The sequence below is a fragment of the Schistocerca serialis genome, chromosome 9, assembly GCF_023864345.2.
Source record: "Schistocerca serialis cubense isolate TAMUIC-IGC-003099 chromosome 9, iqSchSeri2.2, whole genome shotgun sequence".
NCBI classification, from domain to species: Eukaryota; Metazoa; Arthropoda; class Insecta; order Orthoptera; family Acrididae; genus Schistocerca; species Schistocerca serialis.
The window spans coordinates 238,995,582-239,018,615 of record NC_064646.1 but is presented as its reverse complement, the minus strand read 5'-3'; the positions used below and the strand labels follow the sequence as shown (position 1 = coordinate 239,018,615).

At 36.7% G+C, this 23,034-nt stretch overlaps 1 protein-coding gene across 1 annotated transcript in view; it reads left to right on the top strand.

Annotated features, from left to right (window-relative positions):
* The window catches only part of LOC126419511 (xanthine dehydrogenase/oxidase-like), a gene marked incomplete at its 5' end in the record, with an annotated part of 297,321 nt that overhangs the window by 88,090 nt on the left and 186,197 nt on the right, over positions 1-23,034 (top strand). Inside the window, 3 exon segments of the mRNA XM_050086701.1 lie at positions 5,443-5,636; positions 20,120-20,343; positions 20,490-20,592. Of these exon segments, the coding sequence (XP_049942658.1) occupies positions 5,443-5,636; positions 20,120-20,343; positions 20,490-20,592 (521 nt within the window).

Below are 23,034 nucleotides of genomic sequence, written 5' to 3'. Positions count from 1 at the left end.
TAATGACTTATGGAAGTTTGGGCTTAGCTGTGAGTCAAGCTTGGACAACCCTATGGTGCCACTACTCACAATAAGCAGGAAATTCGGGTTCTAGTTCTAGTCCATCTCAAATTTTTATTGACATCATTCCATTATACAGCTGATGGTTGTCCATATTTGCAACTGTGAGTAATTTTCATGTAAGTAAACAATATGTCTGTTCTGTCATATCACTAAGATGATATTTGGTATTGAGTATGACCATTACAAATCCATCAGTTCTGCACTCCCATGTCAGCCATTGGATCCCGACCAGTGTGAGCATCGATATTGTAGAGCAATAAACTGCAGACTTGACAGATCATAATTCTGCCTCTGTCAAATTTTGACACATGCTGATTGATGTTTCTGCTTCTCAGACAAGTTAAAACTCAATCTTGTAATAAGCATCCAATATTAAAATGTAATTCCTGCACAAAAAACTCATTGTGTGCTCTTTCCTTACATACAGAACGTAGATCTGGTTACTGCTATTTACCTTATGCTTTTGCACTGAAATGCTAAACTACATTTCATGTCAGTTTGACGTTTGTTGCATGCAGTCATCATTGCGTTGCAATTTCAATGTCCAGCATTGTACTTTTAGGGCTGCATATCATTTTTTATAGTTTATTAATGAGCAATATATGTTTCATAAGATTCCTGTGACTCAGTCATTCTATTCCTACACTTTGACAAACATATGATGTGCTATCCAAAATTTTTGCAGCTGGCGCTGCCATCTGTTGAAAACTTTACCTTTGGACTAATGGTCACCATCACCCTCGAAGTAGTTCCCATCCGCATGTACACAATGGTCCCAGCACTTCTGCCACTGGTCAAACATTTTCTGGAAGCCCTGTTCTTTGAGGGTGTTTATCACCACCAGTGATGCTGCTTGAATACTCTCTAGAGTGTCGAACCAATGGCCTTTCAACTTGATTTTCAGTTTTGGGAATAGTGCGAAGTCACATGGTGCCAAATCTGGCAAGTACAGTGGGTAGGGTCAGACGCCATGTTGTTTTTTGCAAAAAAGGTCCCGGTGAGCAAGGCTGTGTGACAGGGCGTGTTGTCATGATGCAGCAGCCAATTCCCTTGATGACAAAGTTCGGGCCGTCGTCGCTGCACGTTTTCACGGAGCCGTCGCAAAATGTCACAGCTGTTGTTGTTGTTGTTGTTGTTGTTGTAGTTGTGGTCTTCAGTCCTGAGACTGGTTTGATGCTACTCTATCCTGTGCAAGCTTCTTCATCTCCCAGTACCTACTGCAGCCTACATCCTTCTGAATCTGGTTAGTGTATTCATCTCTTGGTCTCCCTCTACGATTTTTACCCTCCACGCTACCCTCCAGTACTAAGTTGGTGATCCCTTGATGCCTCAGAATATGTCCTACCAACTGATCCCTTCTTCTGATCAAGTTGTGCCACAAACTCCTCTTCTCTGGAATTCTATTCAATACATCATCATTAGTTATGTGATCTACCCATCTAACATTCAGCATTCTTTTGTAGCACCACATTTTGAAAGCTTCTATTCTCTTCTTGTCTAAACTATTTATTGTCCATGTTTCACTTCCATACATGGCTACACTCCATACAAATATTTTCAGAAATGACTTCCTGAAACTTAAATCAAAACTCGATGTTAACAAATTTCTCTTCTTCAGAAACGCTTTCCTTGCCATTGCCAGTATACATTTTATATCCTCTCTACTTTGACCATCATCAGTTATTTTGCTCCCCAAATAGCAGAACTCCTTTACTACTTTAAGTGTCTCATTTCCTAATTTAATTCCCTCATCATCACCCGATTTAATTCGACTACATTCCATTATTCTCGTTTTGCTTTTGTTGGTGTTCATCTTATATCCTCCTTTCAAGACACTGTCCATTCCATTGAACTGCTCTTCCAAGTCCGTTGCTGTCTCTGACAGAATTACAATATGATCGGCAAACCTCAAAGTATTTATTTCTTCTCCATGAATTTTAATACCTACTCCAAACTTTTCTTTTACTGCTTGCTCAATATACAAATTGAATAGCATCGTGGAGAGTGTACAATCCTGTGTCACTCCCTTCCCAATCACTGCTTCCGTTTCATGTCCCTCGACTCTTATAACTGCCATCTGCTTTCTGTACAAATTGTAAATAGCCTTTTGCTCCCTGTATTTTACCCCTAAGTCTACAAATGCTAGAAATGTAGGTTTGCCCTTCCTTAATCTTTCTTCTAAGATAAGTCATAGGGTCAGTATTGCCTCACGTGTTCCAACATTTCTACAGAATCCAAACTGATCTTCCCCGAGGTCGGCTTCTACAGTTTTTCCATTCATCTGTAAAGAATTTGCGTTAGTATTTTGCAGCTTGACTTATTAAACAGATAGTTCAGTAATTTTCACATCTGTCAACACCTGCTTTCTTTGGGGTTGGAATTATTATATTCTTCTTGAAGTCTGAAGGTATTTCATCTGTCTCATACATTTTGCTCACCAGATGGTAAAGTTTTGTCAGGACTGGCTCTCCCAAGGCTGTCAGTAGTTCTAATGGAATGTTGTCTACTCCTGGGGCCTTGTTTCAACTTAGGTCTTTCAGTGCTCTGTCAAACTCTTCATGCAGTATCATATCTCCCATTTCATCTTCATCTACATCCTCTTCCATTTCCATAATATTGTCCTCAAGTACATCTCCTTTTTATAGACCCTCTATATAATCTGTTCCATCTTTCTGCTTCCCATTCTTTGCTTAGAACTGGGTTTCCACCTGAGCTCTTGATATTCATGCAAGTGGTTCTCTTTTCTCCAAAGGTCTCTTTAATTTCCCTGTAGGCAGTATCTATCTTACCCCTCGTGAGATAAGCCTCTACATCTTTACATTTGTGCTCTAGCCATCCCTGCTTAGTCATTTTGCACTTCCTGTTGATCTCATTTTTGAGATGTTAGTATTCCTTTTGGCCTGCATCACTTACTGTATTTTTGTATTTTCTCCTTTCATCAATTAAATTCAGTATCTCTTCTGTTACCCACGGATTTCTACTAGCCCTCGTCTTTTTACCTACTTGACCCTCTGCTGCCTTCACTATTTCATTCCTCAAAGCTACCCATTCTTCTTCTACTGTATTTCTTTCCCCCATTCCTGTCAATTGTTCCCTTGTGCACTCGCTGAAACTCTGTACAACCTATGGTTCTTTCAGTTTATCCAGATCGCATCTCCTTAAATTCCCACCTTTTTGCAGTTCCTTCAGTTTTAATCATCAGTTCATAACCAATAGATTGTGGTCAGAGTCCACATCTGCCCCTGGAAATGTCTTACAATTTAAACATGGTTCCTAAATCTCCGTCTTACCATTATATAATCTGTCTGAAACATTCTAGTATCTCCAGGGTTCTTCCATGTATACAACCTTCTTTCATGATTCTTGAACCAGGTGTTAGCTATGATTAAGTTATGCTCTGTGCAAAATTCTACCAGGCGGCTCCCTCTTTCATTTCTTTGCCCCATTCCATATTCACCTACTACATTTCCTTCTCTTCCTTTTCCTACTGTCGAATTCCAGTCACCTATGGCTATTAAATTTTCGTCTCCATTCACTGCCTGAATAATTTCTTTTATTTCATCATACATTTCATCAATTTCTTCATCTGCAGAGCTAGTTGGCATATAATCTTGTACTAGTGTAGTAGGTGTGGGCTTTGTGTCTATCTTGGCCACATTAATGCGTTCACTATGCTGTTTGTAGTAGATTACCTGCACTCCTATTTTTTTGATTCGTTATTAAACCTACTTCTGCATTACCCCTATTTGATTTTGTGTTTATAACCCTGTATTCACCTGACCAAAAGTCTTGTTCCTCCTGCCACCGAACTTTACTAATTCCCACTATATCTAACATTAACCTATCCATTCCCCTTTTTAAATTTTCTAACCTACCTGCCCTATTAAGGGATCTGACATTCCACACTCCGATCCATAGAATGCCAGTTTTCTTTCTCCTGAAAACAACGTCCTCCTGAGTAGTTCCCACCCAGAGATCTGAATGGGGGACTATTTTACCTCCAGAATATTTTACCCAAGAGGATGCCATCATCGTTTAATCAAACAGTAAAGCTGAATGCACAGTAGTACATGGAATTCACTGTTTGGTTAGGTGGGACAAATTCTTTGTGCACAATTCCCTCGGTATCAAAGAAAACGATGATCATCCTCTTCACTTTGCACTTCACCTGTCTTGTTTTTTTGGGTCTTTAAGAGCCCAGGCTCTTCCGTCGGGATGATTGTTGCTTTGTCTCTGGTTTATAACTGTATGTCTCTGTAGCACTTTTCCCGAGATTCACACAGAATTTGATACACACACGCTGTTGTGTTTGCAGATCCATCATAAAATCGCCACACATCAAACACAGAGTATTACAGAAATCACTGTGGACATGCAACACATCATCCCAGCTGAATGCCACTCTGCATACTGACTGATCAGATATGCAGGTCTTGCCATCTAGCGGTGCAAAGATCTACTACTCCTACTTTCCAGATGGCAACACCAGTCTCAAAACTTTTGGATTCCACCTCATACTTTCCTGTTGGTAGCACATCAGTTGCACTGAGACCCACTTTAGTAATGTCTCTCCTATGGAGAAAACTATACATGCCAATCAAAAAACTATTCAAGTGCTGTACCGTCCAGAATCAATACGCCAATTGGAAAAATAGCTGTGAACATACCGCTAATGCAACAGGTAGAAGAGATCTGTTTGTCGGTACACTGTGTCCCGCTGTCTGAAGAAGTCTATAACTGTTTGCTGCACACCCTCATCTGACAGGAATCATTGATCCTTCAAGGCCTTTTTTTAAGGAACTGAAGGAAAGATAATCAGATATTGAGAGATAAGGATTATTGGGTGGGTGCTTCAGTGTCTCCCACTTCTCCATTATAGATGAGGCTTGCATCCCTGATCAACTAGTGTCTTGTGTCGAGCCACAAACAACTGGGAACTTGGTGCATCATTCCACATTGGTGGTATTTAACAGACTTGCTGCTCCATAAACATTCTTCATTCTCTGATGGACATCTACCAGTGACTGTCCTTCAAAGTTGCCATGGTCCGTATTTACATGTTTACTGCATGCATGTCGGAAAGGTACAAGTGCCACACAAATTGCTTTCCTGTATGTTGGTGCTGATATATCTGCACTGAAGTTGTATTATATTGCATATATGCCGTAGCCATCCTCTCAAATGGAAGCTTTTTGATCACCCCTTATATATTTAATTTGCTAGTGAAATTTTGTCATAATAACTGCATACTTTAAATATCTTAAAATACACTGTAGAATATAGCAAACTAATTACCTGAGTGCTGTATCTGCATTTTTAGAATTGTTCAAGGTAAAGACTATATTTGTTTCAGAATATAATACCAAATATTTGTGGAAGAAGTGGGAAACCATGTAATGAAAACTGTGCCAATGATAGTGACAAATGTGATCAACAGAAAGTGCTCTCAACACTACATTTGGAAACACAACATGCAGAGTGGTTTAAAGTTGGACACATTGATGATATTTTCCATGTTCTTGGTACAAAGTCTGATAAAAAATATATGCTGGTAGCAGGTAACACAGCACATGGTTAGTAGAAAAAAATCTTTCCTTACATTTATCTTTTGTATTCATAAGTTATTACTTGCAGCACCCAGCTGCTGGAAGCACACTTGTCTTACTGATGTGATGACCAAAATTATTTTATTGATGTTTATTACATATACTACAATACTATACTATTATTATATAGTACACTGGCTTACAAGCTTTAAGATGTAACAGATGGCTTAAAAATTCTCTACCGTAACTAGGAATATGGTAATGGCAACTCCTTCATGGAATGTATTTATTTATTTACTTATTTATTTTTATTTGGTCTTGTGACATCTTGCGCATATATAGGACAAGTCAAAATATAATGCAGAGGTAAACATTAAAAATTTTTCACAGAAGTGCAATACAGAAATTTACCATGTTTTCACATTCAACATAACTAACATTTATTACTTTTGTATTTGATATCTCACAAATGATTCCCACAGACAATACAGTAGACAATACATCCATATGAACACATTTATGCATAAAGACAATACAGAAATTAATCATGATTACACATTCAATATTAGTGACATTTACCAGACAATAGTGTTCATCAGTACATGTGTATGGTTGCATTTACTATATCTGTTTGCTATATTATATTTCTCATATAGAGGTAATATTTGCTATGACTAGTAGTTTTACTTAGAAGTAAGATACTGTTTTACACTTCACTCACTGACAAATTCATAAACCAAGTAGAAATTGTGGTTCATCAGAAATAGCTTTAGCTTTTTTTATTTGAACAGGCTTTCTTTACTCATTATTTTTATGCTAGGTAGGAGGTGCACTATGTGCAATTGTGTTGTAGTGATTCAAGAATTTCTGTGTAAAATCTAGAACCACTCAGCCTTCTACCATCTTGAACACACAATATTCTAGATACGAGTGGGGGATGGTAGAGACCTACCTACTGTGCATCACATGTTTATGTGTGCAGGTTTAAAATCAGTTGCGGGAAGAAAGTAGACGTGGTGGCTGAACGGCACCAACAAGTAACTTACGGACAATCCATAGATGTGTTAGTGAGTTTGTAATGAAGAACCATTGAGTTTACATGCTGCTCTGTGCTTATTGTGTCATTGACTATTGTTAGTTATAACAAGAACAGTTGAAAAAGTACTATTATGGACTCTTGACTCAGCCTTGGTAGGGTCAAGATGTATTTTCTGATTCATTTTAAGGAAGTCATGGTAGTCAAGCAAACTTTCTTTAAACTGTAACTAATTTTGTTTCTAATGCTTGACAGTATGAGATACTTAAGAAACTTACATATGTATGTCGAAAGTGTGAATTATATTGTGCATGAAAGTCAAATACATTGTTAACTGATGAAAAGGAAAGTTTGTATGCCTACTCATTTTCTAAGTAGAAAGAGGCTTGAAAGTTTCTGTACCTAGCATTATTTGACAGAGAAGAAGTCAAGAAAGTTTCCAGCAGCCAGCTATCCAGTAGAGAAGTGTGGCTGCAAATCCCAAGTAACTCATCTCATAAAGAAGTGGGATGTGGTTTGGGGAAATAAATCAGTGTAACTCAGACCCACACTCACACTGTAAGTCATCAGAACGTTAGAGTGCTGCACTATGTTTAACACTTTTCTGACATAAGAGATGTGAGTATTATTGTGATTTATTATTTCATGGTTATGTACAGGGCTGTTTTGTTTATAAGCATTGTATGCTGTTAAATATTCTCTTACAAAGACTATTGCTTCATGTAGACACAAGGGTGGATGGTTGGGGATCTTAATGTTTGGGAAAGAGAAAGATGTGAATTTTGCCTCTTCTTGTTGCAGATGATTCTAACAGCTCATTTTTGTCTTTTGAATGTAGTTTGGCTACTTGGTGAATTTCCCCAGAATAAGATTCCATATGTGATTGCAGATTGGAAATGTGCATGATATGCCTGCAGTACTGTTTCTCTATTACTGCTCAAGTTCAGTATCCTCAGCATATAGCAAATAGATGAAATTTTACCTGTCAGAGACTGAATATGTGTATTTCATTTGAGATCATCACAAAGATGTAGTCCCAAAAATTTCACATCATCAACTCACAATACACAAGGTGTGTTACAAGAGTATTGGACCGTTGGTTGGCAAAAATACATTTATTAATTTGGAGGTACAGCAATGTAATCCCCTGCAATGCAGTTCCTATACAATGCACACACTTCTCCTATTGCTCCTGTCATTTTTAGACACACTTCTGGAATGTGTTCTTTGCAACAGTGATCAGTTAGGACATTGCTTTCTGGATTATGCCTTTTGTTGACTCAAACTGTATTCCTTTCAGTGCCATTTTTAGCTTGGGAAACAGCCGAAAGTCATACAGAACCATAGAAGGGGAATAGGCTGCCTAACTAACTGCAGGAAAATTGTATTGGTGAGGAAAATTTGAATATGTGTTGAATGGACGGATGCAGTATCATGATAGTGTTACCAAAATTTTGCTACCCACAGATCCAGTTATTTGAACTGCACAACATCACAAAGGTGATAAAGGACCGCCAGTTGGTATTCCTTTGTGATGCTTTGGCCTTGTGACTCATAATCATGGTGCATCATCCCATGAGATTTGAAGAAAACAGTCAACATGATATTGACATTGCTGCAGATCTGCTGTGCTTTTACTGTAAATATGTTCACTGTGATAACTGAACCATAAACTAATGTCTCATCCCCTGTGATCACAGCATTAAAAAAGTTTCAGTTTCCATTTGCATTGTCCAACATGTCATGCAGTTTCTGGAGAGCATTTCTTCCCCAATTTTATCAGCAGTTTTTATATGAATTTTGTAGACATTCTCCTCATGCACAAATCAACAGTCAGAATTGAATTTTCTCATCCAGTTCTTACCCCTTCCTCATTTGCAAGTACTATGAGATGACACTCTACTTTGACCAAAGTCCTCACTTGGTCAGTGATATTTGTATTTCAATTGTTGAGGGTACGCCTGAATGCAGTTAGCTGTCCACTAACATTCGTCCATTTTTGAAGTGGCTTCACCTTTATGCACGAGTTGCATCTGGCATTGCCACAAATGCTTGCTGAATTTTCTGGATATTTTCCACTTGTTATCTCCAAGCTTTTGGCAAAATGTGATGCAATACTGCTGCTCGGTTTGTTACATTATTTTTCAAATTACTGGAATGTGGTGAGCACTTACTATATTCCCTTTAAAATAACTTTGTGACTGGTGTTTCAGTGAGCTGAGTGGTTGGGGACAGCTGAGTTGAGAGGTAGGGGCAAGCTGCCATGAAACTGTAGTGGGTGCCACAGCCAAGGTATGTTGGCTGTTTAGAAGATATATTCAGAGACTTGTTTAGCATGGCTGGCTGCATGCCAGCAACAATGCCTCTCACTGCTACAATATATCAGACACAAACTTATTTTAGTTATTTTAATTGAAGTACACATATTGTCACTTGCACACTAACTGCCCATGACTGACACTTCATGCCAGTTGGAAAAAATTCATAAATGCAGATGAATGTCTGCCACCACCAAATCAAGCCTCCTGCAGGAAAGAAGAAACTTGGATGGTTTTTGATCACATCTTTCAGTTGAAGTCAGATATAAAATCCTTCCATCTACTGTGTATTATATAAGAGCAGCCATGCTGAAGATTAACTGATCAAATTATGCACTTCCTGTTATGGCATGGAATATATTGAGTTTTAAATAATACCTACTGAATCAAATTGGTTTGATGTCTATTTTTAGTTGGATTTCCAGGTCATATTTTGAAACTACAGAATGGAGTACTGATTTTTAGCTCACATAATTATGTATTGACTCAATCTTCAAACACATAATAATTAATACATTTCATGTTTCTCACTTTAATGACCATACTAACTGAAGAACAACTCAACAACAGCTTACATGCTTGTCCTTGCACTGTCCCTTGTACAAAAATGTAACAAATCCATTATCAGAAAATACTTCTGTAAAGTTATATTGAGAAACTTCATATTCTCAAAAACTTAAATTTAACAGTAATTTTTACAATAAGGAACTCACATATATTGTTTCCTTACAGACTTTCTCTTTGATAGAAAATGTTGTAAAGCATAAATTGTAAACATTTGTTTTTCATATGTAAATTACTGCTTAAGTGATTAATTATTTTTAATAGTAATATAACCTAAGTTTGAATGCTAAAGTTACATTATTTCATTACCTTGTGAACCATGTTAATGTTTATTAATGACTGGTCTACTTACAGTTTTATAATTGGTCCAAGTTTTACACAGTATCTTTACAGAACTTTCTATTCATTTCCATGTCTCACACAAAAAGAGCATTTACTTGAGTAAATTATCCAGTTTCATATTCTTGCAAATGACATCTCCGCTATGTTGCACAGAGGACAGTCATTCATTCCAACTGGCATTAGATAGTGGATCATGAATGTGAAAGGAATAAGCACAATCATAAATGTGTGACAACATAATACTCAATGAATTGTATTGAATAATTCTTTAAGGTCTGTGAATTGTATACTCGTACAAGAAATCTAAAGCTTTTACATCGCATACTCTTACATTACAAGCACATAAATGAGACTGAAAGCATTGTTAAGCTTCTTTCAGATAATGTCCTTTTCCTGAACTATCTACAAAGCAATGTTTTGCCACATCACCCCTGTTGACTACAGGCCAGGACAAGGTAGCTGTACCATGTGCATGTATTCCTTAGTAAGCTCTGAAGTAGGACATTGTCCAAAACTAAGCAACTTTTTCAGTTTTGTTTATGTGCCTATTGATGACTGAAAACTTAAAATATAAGGTGTCTTGTTAGATTTACACCTTCTGTTATTTAATTATTAGTGTTACTTGCACAATATGATCATGCTGCTAAATTATAATAAAATCTTTTGTTAATGATCACCCTTGAGTCTAATTCATTCTAATGCCTGCCATTTGTGGTGTAATGTATGGGATAACTGTTGCGTGTCCCTGGAAAATTTTATGCTTTTTTATTTCTACATTTAGAGACATTTCTATACTTCTGTGTTCTCATTTGTGTGTTTTATTTTTATTTAATGTCCAAAAAATGTAGTTACATCAGACACTTTTTGTATGAGTTAGTTGCAGGAACAATAAGAAGAAATTTAGCTTTTTCTGCATCTTTTAAATGGACTTTAACAGTGCAGAAGGTGGTACTGCCAGTTCTGAATCTTCTTACTCTTTTATGACATTCCTCTGTGTAGAAAACATTATAAGGACTGAAGTTTATTCTCATAACATTACTGTCATCATAAGACACTAAAGGCACTGCCTTGTTGGTGTAGCCATCCTCTTCCATTCCTTGTCATCTGTACCATTTGGCTGCTGTTGCTGCAGTTTATTCTATTGATAACAGTTTGTAATGTAGATGTTCTGGAGCTGCGTCTTGTTTTTTCCCAGGATTTTTTGTTCTGAGGTGTTTTTATTAACATGCAATATCAAATTGTGTGTCCAAATAATTAAGTTTTCCTACTACATATCATCTAAATGCTTTCCTTTTTAATTTCCTTAGTATTTTTTCATTGGGTTTTCCTTCAGTCCAGGATGTTTTTATGTTTATGGCTCTTCACCATATAAAAGCTGCAACAAGTGCCATATTCAGATGTTCTGCTTGTTTTAAAAGGATTGGTCAATGGCACTAAGAATGAGGCTAGGACAGCATGCTATCCTCTCTCTACTTGTGTATTTAATTTATTTATAGGAAGTTCAATGCAAACAATGAATAGCACCACCAAAGGTATCAAATTGTCTCTGTGTCCTCTAACTTTTTTCTATTCTTTTTTCACCAGAGTCCATAGCATAATGTGCTCAAAATAAATGATTTGGTGAGTATATTTTTTATTTGTATATTAAGGTGGTTGTTCATTAATAAATTACTATTACCTTTGGATGCTTCTTCATTCCTTGTAATTCTTCTTTTTCTGGATATTCCGTCATTTGAGTTCTTTCAACATCCATTATAGTTCTTTTTTATCCTTTGTTGTAGCAAGCAAGTTGCAAAATTCATTTACTTGCATTACTGTGGTGTCAAAAACAATTTCACAGTGATTATGTTATCCTAAGTAGCAGCGAAGTTTGCATTGTGAAAAGTTCAAAAGATAGAATCATGTTCTGTTGTGAAACATGTCAGCTCACACTACAGATCAAAACAACAAAAGAAGTACTGCCTACAACGGATCTAGAACCTACACAGTGCTCAAATGGACAAGGCAAAACCAAAATTGCAGAGGTATGTGATGATTCCAAACCACATTGTAAATATGCAAATAGAGATAAATTGATCATTTCACAGAAGCTACCCTGCAATCCAGTCAAACAAAGAGAAACATTAAATCATATTCGTGAGGCAAAAAATATGGAATAGTGTTTAAATTTAAGTGAATCAGTGGGAAAAATATTAAAACTAGTGATCAAACTCACAAAAGACAGTGCTGAAATAAAAGAAAAACTCGATAAAATACAATATGCTAAAAATTATAGGTTAAGAAAAGACCAATCAAAATCTGCTTATAACCCAGAAATATCCAGCAAAAATAAACAAATAAGCATTTCATGGCCTCAGAAAAGGAATAAATTACAGAGACACTCAGTGAACCCATGACAAATGACTTAATTTGTAGTTTAGAAAAGTACACATCCCAATTAGCCTCTACTGCAATACACAGTGGATACTGCAAGACACAGTGGAAAAATACACAACAAACAAATGCTGCCTATGGAAAATGAAGTTACTGGGGAAACACTGAGTGAGCCTAGAAATTCACAGAGCATCAGCAAAATAATACAGCAAAAAAAAAAAAAAAAAAAAAAAAAAAAAAAAAAAAAAAAAAAAAAAAAAAAAAAAAAAAAACAATAAAAGCATTATGTGAAACACAGATAAATCAACAGTAAACAAACATTCTTGTGATAATCAGACTGATTGGCAACCAGTTCTTCACAAAAAAGGAAAGAAAGTATGCTTTTATGACCCAAACAGTCCACCTATGACTAATAATCAAATAAATCCATCTACAGAGTGCAAACAGCCTTATAAAACCACACCTCAGAGCTCTAGACAAAATGAAAACCTCGAAATACCCATTCTTCAAATATCTGAAACAACACCAGCTAGAAATTTCAATGTTAGAAACAGGCAAACAAACATTATAGGCACCTTCAAAAAACAGGAAGAACTGTATAGAGAAGAAGAGGCTTGGTTTCAGTTGAGTCAAGTTAGAAACAGTAAAAAAACTGAAAATGTAATCAGTTTCCTATGTAAAACTTTCCCTGAGTTCAATAATTGTGAAGTAGAAAAACTAGCTACAAAAGGTCTTAACAGCAGTTTCAAAATTGGTGTTGACTTCAAACTAAAGGAAAAAGTAATAAACAGTTCTAGATGGCCTAAGAATGTAGTATTATGACGTTTTTTTTTGTTTTTTTTTTTTTTTTATTCCAGAGAACATTCAAGGCAGCAGTATGATAGAGCCTACTATTTCAACTGCAGGTCAACAAAACTGGAATTAAAATAATGTACCCATAGTTTTAGCTAGTGTACATGTGATCTGTTGTCTATATATATACAAGATGCAAAGCCAGATATGATATGTGTATGTGAGCACTGACTCGACAAAGAAGAGGCTGAAAATTACAAATGCATTGAATACCTAGAGATGGTGAGCTCATGGTATCAAGAAACTACCACTCATGGAGGCAAGTCTAAGTATGCCAATAAAAATCTGAACATTAGAGATGTGGACCTGAGAAATTACTCCTCAGATATGGATTTAGAACTGGTTGGCTTAGAGCTAGTAGATATGAATACGATTTTTGTTTCAGTGTACCATTCACCAAATGGAAATTTTGAAAACTTTATTACTAACTTAGAAAGTTGTTTAAGTCACATAACATACCTTAAACTGAAAATTGCACTGTGTGGCAATCTTAGTGTACACATAGGTGAAAATAGTACAAAAGAGAGAGCGTTCTTGAATTTAGTAAATAGTTATGGTCTCTTTACAGCAAACAGACTTCCAACTAGAGGTGATGTCTGCCTTGACACCATTATTACAAACATAGATACGTGGAGTTACAAAATAAAAGTAGTTGATGCAATAATAGCAGTCCACAGTACATTAGTCATGGAACTACAAACGAAGACTATGGGTAACCAACAGACAAAGACACGACAATCAAATTATGTGTCTTACAGAAGAATAGTGCCAAAAGAAAAACTAGACACTTTCAATGCCTCACTGTCCAGTATAAACTGGCAGCAATTAATTACAGAAGCAAAACCCAATGAAGCCTTAAATGTTCTTTTCCAGACACTAAAAACCAAATTTGTGATATGTTCTCACTGATACCTAAGAAACGCCAATCAGGTAAAACACAAGGAAAACAGAAAGCACTAAATGCAAAAACATGGTACAAACCTGAGCCAGCCAATCTAAAAAAACAATGTTCTAATGTGGAATGACTGTGCCAAAGCAGCCACAGTTTCAAAAAGTAAACAACTGTTACACAGCAATTACTTAGAGGCCAAGAAATTTTACAGAAAAAAAGTAGAAGAAGCTAAAAGGAGAGGGAATGATAGATTCATAAGAGAAGCCTATAATCTGTGCAAAGCAGCCTGGACTCTAGTAAATGAACATAAGAAGAAGCCTACTTCCTCTTCTAATGCCTGCAGTCCTGATGACTTCAATGACTACTTTATCAAAGCTATAGAAAACACTATTGCTGAAATCCCAGACTCAGATCCTGCTGTTTACTTACCAAATAAAACTCAGTAAATTTGAAACAGGGAAAAAAGTACATGCAAATGACATGGTGGAAATAGTAAAGTCTTACAAAACTTCAGGGAGTCAAGATATCTACATTATTTCCTGTACAGTCCTAAAGAAAATTATTGGAGAAATAGCACAGCCATTGATAACATTTATAAACAAATGCTATCTGCAGGAGTTTTCCCAGATTTCTTGAAACTTGCAAGGACAGTACCAGTTTACAAAAAAGGAAACCCAGATAATGTGTCAAGTTTTAGGCAAATATCAATCATTCCTGTACTAGCAAATGTGATTGAATCTATCATGAAAGATCAGTTCCTAACTTATTTTGAAGAAAACAATCTCTTCATAGATGCACACCATGGGTTCCACAAGGTAAAGTCCTGTACCACTGCATCATTAGACCTATTAAGAAAAGTAATATAGGCATTCAAGGAGAGAGAGTTTATGGCACTCACACTGTGCAATATGAGCAAAGCTTTTGACTGCATCCCCCACAAGGTCTTGCTCAAAAAACTAAAAAGCTATGGTAGGGGAGGTACAGCCCTAGCTACACTTCAGTCTTACTTGGAAAACAAAAGGCAGATTGTTTCAATCCAAGGAGCAACATCCCAGGAACAGAAGCTAGAACACGGTGTGCCACAAGGTTCAGCCATTTTTGTAAATGATATAAGTGAAGTTGGTGAGACACTACAATTTGCAGACGACACCACTCCTATTGTCAATGGGGAAAATTCTGCCCAGGCAGTCATGAAGTCTGATGTAAAGTTCGAAAATGCTAAAAAATGGTTCATCACCAACAAGATGAAAGTAAAAGAACAAAAAACCCAGTATATGGTAGGCAGCCTTCGAAAAAACACATATTCTGACCATATAAAATCTGTGAAACTGTTAGGCTTCACCATGGACCACAAACTCTCGTGAAATGAACACACTGTGCATGCATGCAAGAAACTCTCTCATGTAAAATACCTCCTATGAAGATTAAAAAAAGTGATTACAGATCATTTTCTGATAACTGTCAACTATGCTTTGTTACATAGCCACATTTTGTATGGATTACAGCTATGGGGTCATTCAGGAGGCTGCAAGAATGTGCTGCTGCTGCAAAAGAAGTCAATAAGAATTATTACATCGAGCAGTAGCCAGGAACACTGCAGACCATTATTCAGAACATTGGAAATAATGACTGTTTATAGCCACTTTGTATTATTATGCATCATCCACATAAGGGAAAACCTAGACATCTACAGCAAGAGGCATAACATCCATAAACATAATACCCGCAGCAAAAAAGACATATACCTACCAACCTGCTGACTGTCGAAAACAAGAGACAGTTTTCCAGTGATCGCTGTGAAGATGTTCAACAAACTACCTGTTGAATTTCAGACCCTGCCACTGGACAACTTCAAGAAACAAACTCCTGAAGGTCTAAAACAATGCCCACTATACTCTGTCCAAGAATTCTTTGACTGTGAAGAAAACAAATGGACTCAGTGAACATGACATAGTGTATATACATTACCTGTATGAAGTTTGGATGTTATTTTGTAATTCATTATATTGCAAATCACTTGATTGTAACTTTGACACAGTCTGTCCAGCCATGGTTAGTGAATGACAAAGACCTTGTAATAAAGGGTAATAAATGATAATTAGCATTTGAGTTTGTATCTTGACATTTACCCTTACTTATGTTACTGATTTACCTGTCACATTACTTGTGTTTATTCTTGTTTTGCAGTTGTCCAATGTATCAGGCAAAAACTTTGAAATTTTGTTTTCCGTCATTTTCAGAATCTAGTAAAACTGCTGCATCGTTATTGGTTTACCATTGGTTTTATCCCTTTGGTGCTGCTTTCCCTTGTTTGCATTCCACTTCCTGTAAGTAAATTAAATAAATAAGTAGACAGAGGACAGCTTGCTATCCTAGTTTCCTTCTTAGTGCCACTGATATCTATTTCTGCCCTCTGTTTTTTGCAAAGATTAAGAATCCATTTTTTATCTCTTCAGCCTGTTCCAGTTTTATTCAGTATCTTCCAGTCCATTGAGTCTAAATTCTTGTCTAGATTGACAAATGTGACATATGTTTTCCTGTTCATTGGTTGTAAGATAATTCATCATGCTATTATGGGTTCCCTGGTTCCTTTTCCTCTCCTAAATCCAAATCAACCATTTTATAAATTTTAGTGAATTCCAGCTTTTAACCTTTACTTAACAATATTGGGTACAAGTTTTAAAGCACTGCTTATTAATGCTAAGGATCTGTCATTTAAAAAACCATTGACATTTCATTTCTTAGATATGGTGATTGTTTTACATTTTATTAATTCCATTAGTAGTGTTCCATCCTCTTAGCAGACACAAATAAATCTGTGCAGCTGTAATTTTGCCTTATCTCAAGCACTGTTTAATAATTCAACATAAATATCATCTGTTCCTGACAGTTTGTTGTTATTCGAGTTTTGTTTAAAGACCTGTGGATTGTGCCCTGGCAATTTGTGGTCCTTTGAGCTCATTTTTCACTATTTACATTGTGCTTATGTAAACTGAATCATCTCTGCATGATAACTTTTACTATAGCAACCCACTTCACTTTTTATTTTTTCAATTGAGAAAAAAATGTGCATTAAACAGTCCATAGTTGCACAGTGTGAAAGAAAATATTGCACAGAGTGAAAGAAAATATTCATAGTGTGAGGCTCATACATATTTTAACACAAATTGTACATAATGTAGAACATTGATATTTACTCCAAATAACATGTTTTTGTGTTAAATAATGAGATGAGTAAAGAAATCATTCATTGGATTGAGCAGACACTGAACAATGGCTAGGCTTCTTAACACAAATTTCATCATTGGAGCTCCACTTATACATTTGGGTTTCTCTTTGGAGCATGTGAGGTAATAGATGAGTTGTGGCGCTCTGGAAATAGTTCAAGTTCAGAGTTGGTGGCGACTGGTTGGGCTGCTTGTCAAGTCATGACTCATTAGCAACTGTGTTATGCCGCACAACTTCCGTACCGTGGTCCAGCTGACCACATGGCTGGGAATTCCATGGTGATGCAGGAGATGTGCTAGGAGTGCCAAAGATGGCGGAGTTTGTGAGACCTTAATGGCAAGTAGGTCACAGATCTTATAAAAATTAATAGTAGCCAGATGAATCATGATACCTTAAAAAGAAACATGTACATTACCATTATTTGCACAATGATTCTGATGGTGTAATCAGATTTTCAATATCTTTATTAGTTTAAAGTTTAGTATCTAATGATAAATTATACAAGTAACACCCAGCAACAAATTTCCAAAATCTAGACAGTTCATCCGATTTTGTCAATCGACATGTCTTTAGAAAGCTATTACTGTAAACCTAAATTGGTATGAATTACCGGCATGTAACATGAATATTACATGAGTCATTGGAGGTCAAAGTGGCCGATTACCGATTACTATTAATTGTGTCAGGCCATAACTACTCCACAGTGACACGAAAAAATGGTAGCAGCATGCTTATAAATATATTTATTCATCTATGTCTTTGTTTATATCTGATATATACTATTCATGAAGAAATTGGTTAATTATTTACTGTATTTTAGAAAACACAGAGGAATTAGGATACTGGCTTACTTCTGTTCTATTCCTTTAATATATGTTTATTTAATTTCTTTATTTATTTAACAATGTGTGTTAGAGCATGTTTATGGTCCAGCTGTAGGAATATTTATTTAATTTCAAGATATTTAAACGTAAATCCAGTATTCTGAATGTGGTTCAATATGTTTGTGAGGGTGCGTTGGCTTGGAGACAGGGCGCAAGCACTCTAGCCAGTCACAGCAACCGCTCCAAAAAGGACACGTGGAGAGACTGTATGGAAGTGGGGGTAGCAGTTCTGAACAGTGTAGCATGAGGGACAGTGGCAGAGGGCACAGGAGAGTCCTGGATGGTACGGCACGAAAGACGCATGGTTGCAGGAAAGACTTGGAGATCGGAGCAGATTGCACGCAGTGGCGGGAGATAGAAATATTTCGTAGTGCCGACTTGTGCACTTGTGAGATTTCTGTGGCTTCTGCAGTGAAGACATAATTTGCGTTTAGAAGTGATTACCTCATGAGCTATGTTGTTGCCCATAACTAATTATGTGAAGTAGGAATCTATTGTTTCCCTGTTATTCAGCTTATATTTCATTTAATTGCTGGACCATCGACACCAATAAGTGTTTTAGAGGGACAAACGGCATTCTTAAAGGTACATCTGCTATTGTACCCATTGTTTAAAGTCATTAAAATAGTACTTGCTGAATTTATTTAATTTCAATCTTTCATTTATAAATTTCTATATAACATTTAAAATTTGCAATTGCCGAGTGATAGGAACCTTCGACCATTCGATTCATGTGTACATTCATATTGTATATGAATATAATAGAGGGAAACATTCCACATGGGAAAAATATATCTAAAAACAAAGATGATGTGACTTACCAAACGAAAGCGCTGGCATGTCGATAGACACACAAACAAACACAAATATACACACAAAATTCTAGCTTTCGCAGCCAATGGTTGCTACATCTGGAAAGAGGGAAGGAGAGGGAAAGATGAAAGGATGTGGGTTTTAAAGGAGAGGGTAAGGAGTCATTCCAATCCCGGGAGCGGAAAGACTTACCTTAGGGGGAAAAATGGACGGGTATACACTCGCACACACACACATATCCATCCACACATATACAGACACAAGCAGACATATTAAAAGGCCTTTTAATATGTCTGCTTGTGTCTGGATGTGTGTGGATGGATATGTGTGTGTGTGTGTGTGTGTGTGTGTGTGTGTGTGTGTGTGTGTGTGTGTGCGTGTGTGTGTGCGAGTGTATACCCGTCTATTTTTCCCCCTAAGGTAAGATTTTCCGCTCCCGGGATTGGAATGACTCCTTACCCTCTCCTTTAAAACCAACATCCTTTCGTCTTTCCCTCTCCTTCCCTCTTTCCTGATGAAGCAACCGTTGGTTGCGAAAGCTAGAATTTTGTGTGTATATTCGTATTGTATACTGTAGACTCAGCAGTATTTGGCTTGTGATGTGGCAACTAAGTATCCCTGTCCCTAGACAGTGAAACCAGCCAAAATTTTTGACTTATGACCACAGCAGTTAAGTCCCATAGTGCTCAGAGCCATTTGAGCCAGCCAAAATTTTTAATATTTCAACTTTGAGTCAGAGGGTACATAGTTGAGGGCCACCACACCACCATTTCATTTTTCTTAGAAAGTCCGCAAGCACCACAAACAAACAACACATATGGAAAGACAGAAGGAGAAAGACAGAGAACGACAGTCTTGTTCTAGTCAGGCAATGAAGGCTTTCATGATTAGATGTGTTAGTTGCTGCTTTTTCCTAGTTAAACTTTGATTTTCAAGGATAATAATTCATTTGCCATATCAATAAACTGTTCTTCCAAATTCATGAGTCTGACAACCCAAAGAAGGCATTTTTGTTTGAGGGTGCTGATAAGCAGGTGTGTCTGTTCTCTTATAAAGTAGTTATCATTCTTTATTTATTTTCATTCTGAATACATTTATTTCCTCATTCATTCACAATAGTCTGTTGTTATTTTAATATTTATTTTACTATCCAAGTCTAAATTTTTTTTAAATATACTAGTTTGTATGTTTTTTATTGCTGATTGCAGGTGTGTATCGAAGAAAACCTGACATTGAGATATTCATTGATGTTAGTGATGTTGTGGAACTCAAGAAATTTACCATTGATTCAGAGATAACAATTGGTGGAAATATGACTCTAACTGAAGTTATGGAGCTACTTTATGATGTTTCAAAATCAGAAAAAAATTTCAGTTACACCAAAATGCTTGCAGACCACATAGACTTGGTGGCAAATGTTTCAGTTAGAAATGTAAGAATACATTGCACTTAGCACTGGTACTGAGGTTAAGCCACACTTAAGTTTTGAAAACACTTTTATAATATGATTTACTTCTCTTTGACCTCAAATTACAGTTAGTAACTGTAAAGGTTTTTTCCTTCTTTCTTTTATTACAGGCAGGAACAGTTGCAGGAAATCTGTCAATTAAACACATGTATCAAGAGTTTCCATCTGATATTTTTCTCATTCTGGAAGCTGCAGATGCTAGGATCAATATAGGTACAGTACGAACACTGAAAAAGTCCATGTTTACCCAGGTTACACCTTGCTAGGAAGTACAATTATTAAATTTATTGAAGATAACTAATGCTGTAATATTTATTTTTGTATCTTCACACTTTTGTTTTTCTTTCTTTTTTGCATGATACTCTTTCTGGTTATTTTGGAGCTGGGTAGCTTATTTAAGATATCAAGGTTGCCTTAAAAAGAAAGGTGTTCCCTGAACTTTAATATACTGCTACAATAGTACTGTGAACAACAATGATGTTTGGGAAAAGTGATAATTGCATCCCCAGTGTTTTCCACGTTACATGAACTGCCCTCATTCTCTTCAATTTAGAGGTATTTTGAATATTTCTCTATTTAGTATATTTGCCTATATGGACCAAATGTAATGTACATTTTATATGTAATTTCAAATATGATTGTGGAAGCAGAATTTTTTGTGATAAATTTGGAAACTTTTAGGTCTGTCATTTTTTTAAAAACACAGAATAATGTTCGCACAAAAATATTTTATTGAAGCTACAAGACTGCTGCATAAATTTCAGTTTTCCCATTCATTCACTGAGCTCAGAACAAGAATTTGAGACATTGGCATCAAATTCACTTTCTTTAGAGTTCTCTATAAAGTGTCATAGTAAAGAGTGATCTGAATCATGTCCGTCGAAATTAATAATGTCATTCAGCAAACCACCTTTTGAAATACTATTTTGTTGTTGTTCTTGATAGTTACTGCAATCAATTTTCTGTTCTGCTGCTTAAAATGATAAGAAACTGACATACTTTTGTTTTTTAAATGAAACTAATGCAGATTGGACCAGGGCTGATAAATTAAATTCACTGTGGTAAATGAAGTGAGTCTGATGTGAATTCTACTTAACATACATGTGCATAGCCAAAATAATGTATTCCAAATTATAGAAAATTAATATAAAATTTGGCTAAAGCTCAAGAGATTCAAAAATAACACTTCTTCCCCACCCATCCTGTATTGGTATTCCACCACCCACCTAACCTATGCAATCTTTCTGTTCATCCCTACGCAACCGCTGTTCTCAATGGCTTGCCTCATGGCTCATATCTCTGTAACAGACCTAGATGCAAGGCCTGTTCCATACAGCCTCCTGTCACCCCAGTCCAATCACAAGCATCACCTATCTCATTGAAGGCATCCATTGAAGGCAGGCTAATTGTGACACCTGTCATGTGATATACAACCTAAGCTGAAACTATTGTGCTTTATTATACATGGGTATGACAAACAACAATCTGTCTGCTGTGACTCTTCAAGCTTTCCTGGTGAATATGCTGTAAATAATCTTCACAGGTTTGCTGCCAGATCATGTTGTGCAAATTCCACCTAGCCACCAGCAAGGTTGAACCACCTGAAGATGTCGAACAGTTGCTCTGAGGAACTATTGTGGAATTTGCACAGTGTGATCCAGCGGTAAACCTGTGGAGACTATTTACAACAATCTGTTTATCCCATTGAAAGGCCACCAACAAACTGTGGCCAAGAAACAGCTGGACCATCCGGATGCTGAGGTTGCTGCCCATCACAATGTTTTTGATTTTAATGATTGCTTCTCAGCCTGTCCACCTGGATCCTTCCTACCAACATTATCCTTTCTGAATCGCACAGGTGGGAACTCTTCCTGAATTTTATCCTGTGTTCCCATAAACCTCCTCACCTCAACCTTCATTAGTCACTGTCCGTCATCAACCTACTCATTCCCTGTTCCCACTACAAAGCTGTCTATTCCACAAGAACACCCAAACTCTTTTTAATTTTCTCTTCTTCTGCTGCCTCCCTGCCTTCTGTCCAACACCTTGTTGTTGTTGTTGTGGTCTTCAGTCCTGAGACTGGTTTGATGCAGCTCTCCATGCCACTCTATCCTGTGCAAGCTTTTTCATCTCCCAGTACCTACTGCAACCTACATCCTTTTGAATCTGCTTAGTGTATTCATCTCTTGGTCTCCCTCTACGATTTTTACCCTCCATGCTGCCCTCCAATACTAAATTGGTGATCCCTTGATGCCTCAGAACATGTCCTACCAACCGATCCCTTCTTCTGGTCAAGTTGTGCCACAAACTTCTCTTCTCCCCAATCCTATTCAATACTTCCTCATTAGTTATGTGATCTACCCATCTTATCTTCAGCATTCTTCTGTAGCACCACATTTCGAAAGCTTCTATTCTCTTCTTGTCCAAACTATTTATCGTCCATGTTTCACTTCCATACATGGCTACACTCCATACGAATACTTTCAGAAATGACTTCCTGACACTTAAATCAATACTGGATGTTAACAAATTTCTCTTCTTCAGAAACGCTTTCCTTGCCAATGCCAGCCTACATTTTATATCCTCTCTACTTCGACCATCATCAATTATTTTGCTCCCCAAATAGCAAAACTCCTTTACTACTTTAAGTGCCTC